An 11901-nucleotide genomic window follows, 5' to 3' on the forward strand; every position below is an offset into this window, starting at 1 on the left:
AGCGCCACCCTCCTCTGCATTCACATGCTTCTGGCATAAGTCGGTGTGCCAAATGTTGGGGGCCCGTGGACAAGCATGTGCCTGCGCACAGAAAACCCACAGCTCGTCGCTCTGAGGGGGCATAGGGGTCAGCCCCAGACACACGAGGGGGGAAGTCCATGCAGCGCGTTTGAGATGTGCCTAATCAGGCCGCTGCGTTGAAGATCACAGCGCGAAATGCGGTGTGTTTCACGTCACGAGCAACCGGCAAACCTCGCGTGACACATCGGACACCACGCTGGGCTGGGCACTCTCACAGCATAACAAGCGGGGGCGGGAGTTCTACAGGGGAGGGGGATCACAGAGCCAGCGCAGTAGGAGGCGGCACCACCACCTGTACTCCTTGCAGTCGCTGCCAGTCACCCGGCGCTGCAAGAATCCAAAGTGCGGACATGCGGTCTTACGCAGCTGAGCAAGGATTGTTGCCGGTTGTCGCGTAAGCTCAGCAGCTGTGTTCTTCTGGTGCGGGACGGATGTCGCTATGAACCTCTTTTCTCAGCAAGCGGCATCGTTTATCGCGGCTTCGAGGGATGTCGGCATGGTGTCTGCGACCGGTGATCAGATCTGCCACCGATGCAGTTGAATCGGGCTACTTTGGCATGACAGACTTTTCAAGCTTGTCAGCAGTGTTCTTGTATTCCAGGGCACAACGAATACAGAGAAACTAAAATGAGAAGCGCATGCGACGGGCTCGTAGCGTCTGCACATGCGCCCATATTCGTGACAGTGTTTCATCCTCCGCCGTTGTAGGGCTCATGCGAAGAGCCATGAGGAGGGAGAACGAGTGCGCAGTAACAGCAAAACATGGTTTTCTGTGTCTTCGTTGGTCCAGTTCTCTCTGCAGGAGGCCGGGGCACATCTCCATAGCGCCACGCTCAGCGTGATAGCTTCATGCAAGGATGCCGCAGCCTCCTTTCGCTGTACATATGAGTGTCTGATGGCTGTATTTGCACCGCGGCCGTTCCTGATTCGATGTCTGCCTAAACCGCACCGCTCTTGCCAGGGACAAGGGAACAGTGAAAAAAAAAAGGAGAAAAAGAACGGGGGTGCAAGAGGTGCCAAGACCTTCGCCCGTGAAGGGGGGTTACAAGGCCTTGGCCAGTGAGGGGGAGGGAGGGCGAACGAAAAGGTAAAACGAAAGAAGTGTGTTGTGTGTGCACGTGTGTATGTGGATTGTTTCCATTGCGCCAGTTTAATGTGAGGTGCATTTGGAGTTATCGCGTGTCTTCTTTCCAGGAAAAAGTGACAGTGGCCGGCGCTGTGGCCAACCCTCACGTGAAGCAAACAACCCTAGTCGCACGCACGCAAAGAAAGGGAAGAAATACTCAAATCGGCAATGGCCAAGAAGTGCACCGCCACACCAGCACGCAAGCGCACGCCGCACTCGAGAAGAAAGGAGAGAAGCTCGAGCGCACATAAACGGAAGATAAGCAGAAAAGGGGCGCTATACGTGGTGAGTCGCTTACAAATCTGTGCTGACGGTTCTCTTTGTTTGTTGTTCTTGTTTTTGTTTTTACATCTTGTGTGAGCCTTATCCCTCTGCGGAATCCAAATCTTCCAGCAGCATCTGGGCGAGGGTGATGTTGTCGGCGTCACTGCTGGCGGTCATGCTCTGCACTGCGCCCTTAAGTACCTGCTGTGCGCCGCTCTGGTCACCCTGGTGGAGCAGCTGCACTGCCTCGGAGAGAAAACTAAACTTCGAGCCGAGGTGCTCCTGCCGCTGCACCACGAGATGCCACTCCTCCTCCATGGTTTGCAACACCTCCATGAAGTTGTAAATAATGATGAACTTCATTTTTGTCGACTTCGAAGAGACGTTGACCGGTAGGCCTCGCTGCTTCGGCTGCTTCGCAACTGCTTTCGGTCGGTCGCTCCCGCTGATACCACAAGGACGTGCCAGGATTTGGCTTGCCGTGCTGTTCCACGACCGCCCATCCAGCAAGATGCAGTGAAATGGGTTTTCTGGTTCGTCGAGGGAGGCCTGCAAGGAAGGGAGACGGCGGTGCATGGCGAGGCCGCGGCGCAGCATCTGAGCCCCCAGCTCGTGCTGACGCGGGTTGAAGAAGTGGATTCCGCGACACGAGCCAGAGCCTACGAGACCCACAAGCGAATGTGGGGCTGACACCACAGCCGCGACCAACTCCTGCCGTGCGTTGCTGAAACTTGTCGGCGGCTTCGGGCGACTCTCGAAGGCTTGCATGATTTTACGTGCTTTCTCGATCGCCAAGAGCACCGGCTCGCTGCTAAAGGGGATGAGTCCCCACACCAAGCAAATCGCATCCTCGTATGCTGTGAGCACGTAGGAGTTCGCATCAGCACTATCTTGCCCCTTGGCGTCCTCGAGCGCCTCCATCACGGCCTCGAAGTTGACCGACACCGTCTGCTGCTTGTTGCGGGTGGCAGCCATGCCACCCCTCTGGTTGGAGGCCTTAAAGACGCTCGACACGGCATCTTCGTCATCGTCGTAGATGTCACGGTAGACCACGTAGAGCATTGTCACCGTCTTCAGCTGCGGGACCGAGGTCATGAAGGCCGCTGGTTGAGAGCTGCTGTAGTGGTCAGAGCTTCCATTGGTGCTTGAGGGGGAGCCGCGCAGGAGACTCTTGCTCACGGACAGCTTCGCAGACGACGCTGCGTTGATTTGTGGAATGAAAAGGCTTCCCCCCGCCAGCGACCGCACAATCGACGACAGAGTCGAGCACGTCTCTTCGGGCAGCGTCTGGGGAAAGTTGGGGGGCATCATGTGGGACTGCAGGCGGGCGTGCACCTCTGCCGCCGATACGTTACCCACGGTGCGAGCGGAAGAGCCGCCAGAAACGCTTCCTATACCTGCAGAGGGCGACGGCCGACCGGCGCCGTCATGTGACATGACCTCGGGCGTGAGGACTCGCATCGCCACATGATCTCGTGGACATTCATGGTAATCCGTCGCCATAGGCACCTCGTCGACCACCATCTCGCTCTCGCAGACTTCCCACGTGATGCCGAGCATCGCCTTGAGGTTGTTGAGAAAGACGCCAATGCTGAGCATAATCAAAATCGGGGCGAAGTAGCTCACCACACGAATTCCACGTGGCGTTGCCTCTCCGTCGATGCTGTACGGGGTCCAATACATGTCTTCGAGGGCGCACGCCACACCGAACACGCCAGCTGAGGCAACGTAGACGATCAACATAAAAAACCAGTGAGTGAGGACGCTCACCAGGCGACAGTGAAAGCTGTGCCGCATATGCGGGGTATTATAGAAAGCTTTCTTTATCAGCAACAGGTTTGCCCAAAGCCATGGCACGCCGAGTACAGGAGATGCCAGTAAGAGGCAATGAGTATCGTACTCGCACATGATGGAGCCAGTGAGCGCGAGGATGGCGATGATGATTGTCATGTACAACGAGACGAGAGGCATCATCAAAGCTGCACGCAACGGCTTGGAAGGGTTGGCAACGCGGACGGAAACGATCGTGGAGGGCGCCGATGCGCGCCGGACGCCTGTGGGGGTGTGCATGGAGGTGGGCAACCTACCCGCGAGCAACAGCGCGTGATCCTTCGGCGTGCACTTCTCTTGCTCGCCGGACCCGCTGAAGTCTCTGTCAGTGTTGAGGCATTGCGTTGGATACGACTGCATGTTGCTTGGCTTCTTTGGCGGGCACGCGGAAATGGCTGGAGCCGCGTCCTTCGTGTAAAGATGTTCAAGGAATGACGGCGGCGACAGCATGCCCGTCTCTCGCAGCGGCGCCACGACGAGCTCGCCACGAGGCGGCGCTGATCCCTGAGGCCCAACGGTCACGGCAGGGGAAGCCTGCCAGGGTGGGTGCAAAGGGTTTACTGAAGTTCGCGAACTGCTCTCCTGAATGCTCGGCGTACTGGAGCTGCTTTCAAAAGCGTTGACGTTGGCCTTGCTCGAATCGAGAATGCTCGACAAGACGCCCTCATCCTCCGACTGCTGTGTGTTGGGGCTCCCATCCGCATTGATGGGGAAACGATGCGTCTGAGAATTCTCACGCCCTGCGTCAGGGCCCCGCTGCGCCCCGTCGTTGTTCTCCATCGTACGCTTCGCGGCATTGATGCTGGACCGCGCAAACAAAATGGCGGAAATGATGGAGACACAGTTCAGTACGAACCACACAAAAAGCGCCAACGCAGATACGGCGGAGAAAGTGAAGGCTATCCACCGCTGGTGAAGCCTGCAAACGACCATCAGCGCTACGTAAAAGATAACTGGCGGTATGCCAAGGAACCAGGCGACGATATGCTTCACATCTTCGGCCTTGAGGAACATTGGTCGGTTAGATATGCACCAAGAGAAGAAGGCGAGAAAAGTAGGTGAACTGAAACAGCGAAAAGGGAAAGTTCAAGTGAAAGAGAAGAGAGAGAATCGGCGAAGAAGACGGCGGGGGAGAGCGAAAACAAGAACAGCAACAACAACAAGATGCTATGTACACATTAGCGTGGCTTCCTATCCACGGAGAAGGGCGAAGGGGGGGGGGGCAAAAAAGAAGAGTCGAGCAGAAAGCGAAAAGAAGAGAGCTCACAGGCGTACCACGCACGCGCACCGAGGGAGGGAAATGGGGAGAGTGGAGGGTCCCTCTCCAAACAACTGAATAACGAAGGAGGTGGGAGGATAGGGCTGACAAAGGGCTATGGCTCTGTGCTTGTGGCGACGGCGAGGCTTGATGATGATGGTAGAGTGATAGAGGGAAGTGCGATGGTAGCGAGAGGAGGTGCAAAAGGGGAACGGAAGAGAAAAGCGAGCTTTTAGGAGCAGCAAGAGATGTATCGAGGCTGACGGCAAGCAAGCGTAGCCGAGGGGCAGGGGGTGGGGGCGTAAGTCGGCGAGGGCACAGAGAGAAGGACGGGCGTGAAATGAATCAATACAATATGAGAGATGCGAGGGTTGAAAAAGACATGCATGCAAAAACAAGCGAAACGAAAGAATACGTCGGCAAGGCAGAAAGAGATAGAGGAGGGTGTGTTAGGGTATGTATATCTCGGTGTGTCCTTAGACTAGTATGATCACATCTCACAACGCCTCACTGTGACACTGGCAAGGCTGTGCAAGCAGTTCTTCACACGAGTGCACACGGCTTCGCTTGGACGCACAAAGTTCCTGTGCCGCCGGAGTGGATCGAGCTCGTCATAGGTGAATGCCCGCACAAACAGATGTGTGGGAAAGTCGCACGATAGAAGGAGCGGCAGAGACGGCGAGTGCGTGGATGGGGAGTAGAGGAGAGACAAGGATGCGAAGGAAACGGAGAAGTTTGTGGTCATGATTCACATGAGAAATGTAGTTGGAACAACGCGGCCACCTTCAAAGAGAAGTGGATGCAGTCTTGCCCGCTCACTCGAAGAAGCCGCAAACTCAGTGGGCACTGGTGAAGATATGCATACGCTCACGAAACTGGGGTGCATGCATCGCGCCACTTCTGCGCCGAGAAAGATGCGAGAAGAGAAAAATAGCGGGCAGAGCAGTATGCCTGAGAGTTCACAGATGGCAGTGGCAGCGCGCACGTCTCTCTGTCGTTTCTTGGGCACCAGCTGCTGCACAAGTAGCGGGCCTGAACGCATCAAGGTGAGCCTTACGTTTTTCTCGTCTTCATGGGTTCCCCTCCGAATAGCATTCTAGTGCTTCACTTCAGTGTACCCGTCCTTGCAGTCCTTCACTGACAGAGCCGTCACGGTCGCAACAGCGGCACACCACCAACGAGCGAAAAACTCCGCTAACAGATAACACGAAGAAAAGGAACAATGCCCAGCAGGGGCGGTGAGGGTCAGACGTCACACAGCTTCTCGAGCACGGACCTCCAGAACAGCCACCACCCTCACGCCGCGTAAGGTACCCGTCGTTGGTGCAGGCACCAAAGTGCGCTGGAGAGGGGAAGGGGCAAAGAAGTTTTCCGCCGACTGAGAGCAGCAACAATGGCGCAGCAGAAATGACGACAAAAATGGAAGAAAGAGGCCGAGCAAGAAGGCGAAAGCCGGGACGGTCTCAGGTAAGGATCTCCCCCACAGCAAAATACCGTGAGATCACGGAACGGACTTGCCTACGCGCTCGCTGGGGGGGGAGGGGGGGTCCTCTTCTGTATAGAAAAAAGGTCCGCCTCTTCTGGCTCCACGCTATGGCGTGGTGTCCGTCGGCTCCACTTCGATCTCAGCTGCAGAGATGGTCTCTGCTTTGTCAGTGCAGGCATCAGCCTTCCCCTGATCCTCGACGAACTCAACCTCCAAGGCGCCCTCGGTGCTGTAGTCCTCCACCGTCTCCTTAGGCAGACTGAGGTCATCCGGCTCCAGCTCCTTCTCCACAAAATCCTTGTCGATCTTGCCCGTCTTGAGGTCGTAGTACACTTTTGCAGCCCGAGCCACCTTCTTCCCCTTCTCATTTTCGCCCATGCCGAACGCCATCATGCCGACAGAGCCGCCCGGCATGCCGTCACCGCCTTTAAGCGCCGATTGCAGCATCGACGCTATGCTTTCGCGCATCTCTGGTGTCATGTTTGCACGCAGTGTGTTTTGCATCTGCGATATGCTGTGCTGATCCATGAGCCCGCTTCCGGGCTCGAAATGGCCGTTGAAGAACTCTGGTACTCCTCCCTGTCCAGAAGAAAGGTTGGGCACCCGTGCTTTGGAGAGAATGTCGGAGAACTGCTTGTAGCGGTCCTCATCGCTCAGAAAGCGTCGCGTCGATGCGAACGGCGCCGCACCAACGCAGCGCATCATGCAGCGACGCATCGCCTCCAACAATTGGCAACAGATGCGTTGACCACAAGAAGGAGATGAAAAAGGCCTGATGCACCGCGGTATGCGCACAAGTGCTCGGAGTGGCAGACCTAATGCGGCTACACAGAGAGAAAACGCACAAGCACGAGCACGCCTTGCGCATGCTGCCATCGCACGCGTGTGCGTGTGCGTGCGTGCGTACAGAACCGAAAAAAAAAAACGGTGGGTTGCACCGCATGGTGAGAGGGGAAAGATGAAGATGCCGTCATCATCGGGCCTATGGGCAAGCACCGAGGAAACGAGGGATGATAACGAAGCAGCCACCACGGCAACTATGCAGTGGACGACAGAGAGGCACTTCCCCACCCCTCTGCCAACGCAATAAAACAAGCGTAAAGAGAAAGGAGGCAAGCCGCAAAGCCCATGCCGAGGCAACTGACACCGCGCTCGGCATGCAATGCCGTGCGCCTGGGCGACAACACGAATACACCAAAATGTGTTGGTGCAAGGCTGACGTAAAGGAGGCTGTGCGCAAATCTTGTCTGCAGAGAGCGCCCGCGCTTTTTGATTTGTTTGTGTGCATGTGCGCGCGTTGGCCGCATTGACCGTCTTGGTCGGCACAACATAGTGATAGCCTATCCTTCACCTATCGGCACAGAAACGCACATCAATGAATACACATACACGCACAGACCGAGAGAGAGAAAGCCCACTACACCGCCACAGTCCAGGGAAACAAGGCAATCCTTCCATGCCGCACACGCACGCACACACATACACACACGAAAAACAGGAAGAAAAGGATGAATGCCAGCGAGAGAGCCATCCGTCGCACGCCCTTTCTTTTTCCCGTGCATTCTTTTCTTCGCTGAGGGACGGCGTAAAGGCCATGTTGGAACAGAGAGAGGAGTGGGGAGGCTGAATAAGGGAGCCGTTATCGGATAGAAAGACAGATAGACGGGTGTCAAGGGGAGAAGTGCAGACGGGGCGGGCGACAGAATCGCAGAGGCGGAGCAACGGAGTGGATAGGAAAGCTAAACGGTGAAGTTCCTGAGTGCAGCGAGGGGAAAAGAGCAACAAAACGGCAAGCGCGAGATACACGCGCAGAGGAGGGGAACGAAAGAAAGGCACGCAGAGGTACCACTGCCAACTGCTACAATCGTAGCTGTTCCCACCACACGCACAAAAACCATCTATCCGATCTCCCTCAATGCGCCGAGGCCTCAGCACTGAAACGAGTGAGACGCGCATCATGCAGTACCGGATGGGCTGGGATGCCGGGGGAGCTCGAGGACACTTCAACAACCCTGAGCACCGCTCCCTGCGATGTGCGTACACCGGACGCAAATGCTCGCCCATACGCGTAGACATCTTGTAGAAACCGCACATCAACCCGAATCGTGGGCGAATTATTCGACTGAGGCGAGAGCACGAAAAGCCCCTCTGGTCGCACGAGCAGCCGCAGCCCACCGACTCACGGCTGCTCGCCTACGTCTATACCCATGGCTGATCGTGTGGGGAAGCGCAGACCGAGCAGTTGTTCCTCCTCCACGCCTAGCTCGGTGAGTAGCGAAGCGCCTGTCGCCCTGCCCGGCGCGGCTGCGCAAGCGCCTTCCTCCCGTCCCTCCATTGTTCCGTAGCTAGCGTGGCTTCGCGCTGACATGTGGATGGAACTGCTAGCTGAGCGACTGGACATGTCAATCTGCGCCCACGTCCGCTGCGGCGGGTAAGCGGCCGTCGGAAGGAGACGGAAGAACCAGCGTACCACAAAGTGGCGGTGGCGTGGAATGTCGCTCTCCATCCAGTCAGTGTAGCACCGCCGTGGCAGCGGGTTGCCATCGACGTCCTCGCCAGGGTTGTTCAGCTGCGCGTCACCGAAGATCTGTAGGAGATTGCGCTGCACGCCGAGGTCGTAAATGTTGCGGCGCATGTACGACCGGAGTGTTCGCGCGCGGTAGGTCGCCGGGTTCGCATCGCCTCTTGGCGTCGTCGTGTCTGTTTCGACATCTGAGTCCTCTGAAGTTCCGTGAGAGAAGAGACGTCGCTCATTCTCGTAGATGACCATGTCAATGGTGGTAATGTTGTGTCGCGCGTACGTAAAGTGTCGCTTCAGCAAGTACGTGGTCATGGCAAAGAACAATAGGCTCTGGGCTATGCACACCATAACGCCGAAAAATGGGGGGCCGACGTCCAGCTCTTCGGCGATGTTGGCGCCGACACCGAGGCCCTTGCGCGGTGGTGGTGTTTCTGCTGATGCCGCTGCAGTAGTTTTCGGCGTTGGTGCAAGGCCAAAAAGATCTTCTTTCACTTCGAGCACGTAGACGGTGAGCGCAATCGACAGCAACGTCAGCACCCACGCCGTGAGAAGCCACGTGTAAAGAAGAACGAGAAGGTAATTCTTGTAATTGTAGAAGCCGACGCACTGGCCCAGCCACGGGCAGTGATGATCGTACTTGAGAACACAGCAATTGCACCGACTGCAGTGATGGGCACGAGGAGGCTTGTAGGTGGCGCACATGGGGCAGAAATTCAGGTAGTTGTTCTGCACGCTCGTGTAGCTATTCGCCTTGGGATTGAAGAAGAACAGCTCATGTGGAGGCTGATTCGGTGGTAAGACGGCGTCCGCTGGCGGCTGAGCCGACCGGCCAACGCCCTCCCCCATGGCCGCGTCGGCCGCAAACGTCCGCAATCGTCCGTGCTTTTGTGCTCTGAAGCCTGTCCTGCCAGATGGGTAGAGTGCCACCGGCGTATCAGAGCGGGTCAGTGGCTCGTAGAAGGTGCTCAGAGCCAGGGAAGCGCTCTTTGTCGCACGTTGTCGAAACACAGCCGGCACTCGGCCAGGCGGAATGATGACGGCCATGGTGTACGCCCACATATCCATCAGCAGCAAAAACACAGACGTGATAAAGAGCAGCCAGCCCCACAATCTCACGCCGCACAATGTTGTCATGCTCATCGGCGACAAGCGCGACCAGCGGCTGTTCTTCCCTGACGTCGAATGGGTAGCGTTGCCCTTGCTTAGCAACTCATCGGCACTCATGTTGATGAACGGGTGCAGAAAAGCTGTCGCGAGGGCCTCGAGTGTGTTGGGGAAGAGATACGTGTAAAAGCTGTGAGCGGAGTACATGGTGGTGCACACCAACGCTGTGACCACCACTATGTCGCTCCAGCTACGCTCGCAGCAGCACACCATTACCTCACGTCAGTGGAGCAGCCACGCATAAACTACGAGCAGAGCAAGGGAACTTCTGAAAGCTCGCACGAGTGGCAATAACAAGGCGGTCTGAGATCCTATCCTCGGGGCAACAGCAGCTTCGTGCCGATGATAAGTAGCCTCCGCGATGCACGGCAACCGCACGATGTATTTGATGGCAGCGGCGCAACGAAGAAAAAAAAAATAAGAAGTGTCGTCTCGCAGGTGTCGATCTCTATTGGTGTGGTGAGCGGTCTGCTTGTAAAGGGGAGCGACGGCTACGGTGACCGGTCCTTGGCACAAGAGAACACTTCACCCGCCCTTCACTTTCTTTATGTGTCTTTTTCTGCCGCTTTCAACTGGCGCCGCTCAATAGCGAGACTGTGAAGAACAGCGGGTGCTCGTACACGTTGGGGTATCCTACAGCAAACGTCTCGATGCCATTCCTCTGCGCGCCAGGGAGTAGCAGCAGTGTGCAGCACGCCAAAGTGCGCCAGTGGATGAGGAGGGGTAGGATGCAACAATACTAGTGAAAACGATCCTGTCGTGTGCTGTATAGACAGCCTGAGATAGTAGAGGCGAGTTCACACAAGGAGAGCAACGAAGCAAGAGTCGATCAATCTGCGATGAACGCCGGGTTTACTCCGAGAGCGCGACCCGCCACGCAAAGGAAAGTAAAAAGCAGAAAGGGAGCAGCAACCCCAAACCAATGGTCGGATCAGCATAGAAGGTCATGTGCGGGCGTGTTGTACGGGCGGTGACGGTGTTGACAGCGCCACAGACACACGCGTACACCGAGGAGCACGCGCACACGAGGAAAAGCATCCCATTATTGTTGTTTTCCGACACAACGTTGTTTGTTGTCGTTGTAGATGAAAGCACACACGGGCCCCAGAGGAAAGGATGAGAGGAGCGCGAGGAATGGGCGAAGAAGAGAGAGTCGGAGAAATGAGAAAGGAGAAGCGGAGGCTTCACAAGAGAAATGACAGAGGGAGCAGGAGGGACACGCGAGAGGACCACGGGAACCGTGCTTTTCGCCACCGATCACATTTTGCGTGGCAGCGAATCAGCTCACAAGACGTTCGGGGATGAAGCTGAGTGCGGCGAAGCCCCGCTAATTGGGAAGAAAGCGGTCTCTTTCACTTCCCATACCTCAGAGGCCTCGTCCAATAGTCGGAAAAGCCACATGTGCACATCCGCTCAGCGAAGAGGTGCATCATGTACGAATGTGGCGTGATGCGCTGGCATTCCCATTCGCCTCTCTCACTCCGCGTCGCTGCTGCATTTAATGTTGCCGTTTCGCTAGGCATTTTCACGTTAGTATTTTTCTGTTCGCGGCTTCCAAAGCCACTACAGAGAAGCGAAGTCACAACCGTTTCTCGTGAGGCATCTCGAAAGTCCTGCCAAAAACCGCCCATGCATCACGTCAAAAAGAATAAAGAAAAGGAAAACAGTACAGAGGGAGCAGAGAATAGCGAGGAGCAGGACTAAAGAACATAAACGAGTATGGCCGTCTCTATACACAGATCCGCACGATCCACCTCCTTCCCGCACCTACACGCAGTCTCAGACGCAACCGCGAAGCCCTTTACAGCGACTTCCTCAAGCACGTGGGCAGACAACAAAGGCATCGCCGACCGCGCATCACGGAGCTTTCTCATCCAATGAGGTTCGGCGACAACACCAGCGGAAAGGAGAAAAAATGGTCAAGTACACACAGGAGGCTTTTGCGTTCTGAGCGTGTCCATTCTACACCCGGAACAAGTCAACGAATACGCGCATGCAGGCACAGCTCGCCGGCCTCTGCTGCACCACAGCGAAATCCTCGCCGTCTAGGGCGGGGCCTCTGCCGTCGCATCCGGGCGTGCGTCTAGCGGGCGCCTCGTGTCCTTCCTCCGCTCCATACTCCCCGTGCGCGCGGCGCGAGCGGCTCCAGGCCCACCTGCCTGGACGGCACA

At 56.4% G+C, this 11901-nt stretch overlaps 3 protein-coding genes across 3 annotated transcripts; all 3 read right to left on the reverse strand.

Annotated features, from left to right (window-relative positions):
• Positions 1-1570: 1570 nt before the first annotated feature.
• On the reverse strand, positions 1571-4315 carry LDBPK_330220 (hypothetical protein, unknown function; the record flags this gene model as incomplete). Its single annotated transcript, XM_003863798.1, has 1 exon — positions 1571-4315. One exon carries the CDS (start codon positions 4313-4315, stop codon positions 1571-1573), a length of 2745 nt encoding a protein of 914 aa, XP_003863846.1.
• Positions 4316-6150: 1835 nt separating this feature from the next.
• On the reverse strand, positions 6151-6921 carry LDBPK_330230 (hypothetical protein, conserved; the record flags this gene model as incomplete). The annotated part of the gene is made up of 1 exon (XM_003863799.1): positions 6151-6921. One exon carries the CDS (start codon positions 6919-6921, stop codon positions 6151-6153), a length of 771 nt encoding a protein of 256 aa, XP_003863847.1.
• A 1303-nt stretch (positions 6922-8224) lies between these two features.
• LDBPK_330240 (hypothetical protein, conserved) lies at positions 8225-9943 on the reverse strand (the record flags this gene model as incomplete). Its single annotated transcript, XM_003863800.1, has 1 exon — positions 8225-9943. One exon carries the CDS (start codon positions 9941-9943, stop codon positions 8225-8227), a length of 1719 nt encoding a protein of 572 aa, XP_003863848.1.
• Between the last annotated feature and the right edge of the window lie 1958 nt (positions 9944-11901).

The sequence above is a fragment of the Leishmania donovani genome, chromosome 33, assembly GCF_000227135.1.
Source record: "Leishmania donovani BPK282A1 complete genome, chromosome 33".
Lineage (NCBI taxonomy): Eukaryota > Euglenozoa > Kinetoplastea > Trypanosomatida > Trypanosomatidae > Leishmania > Leishmania donovani.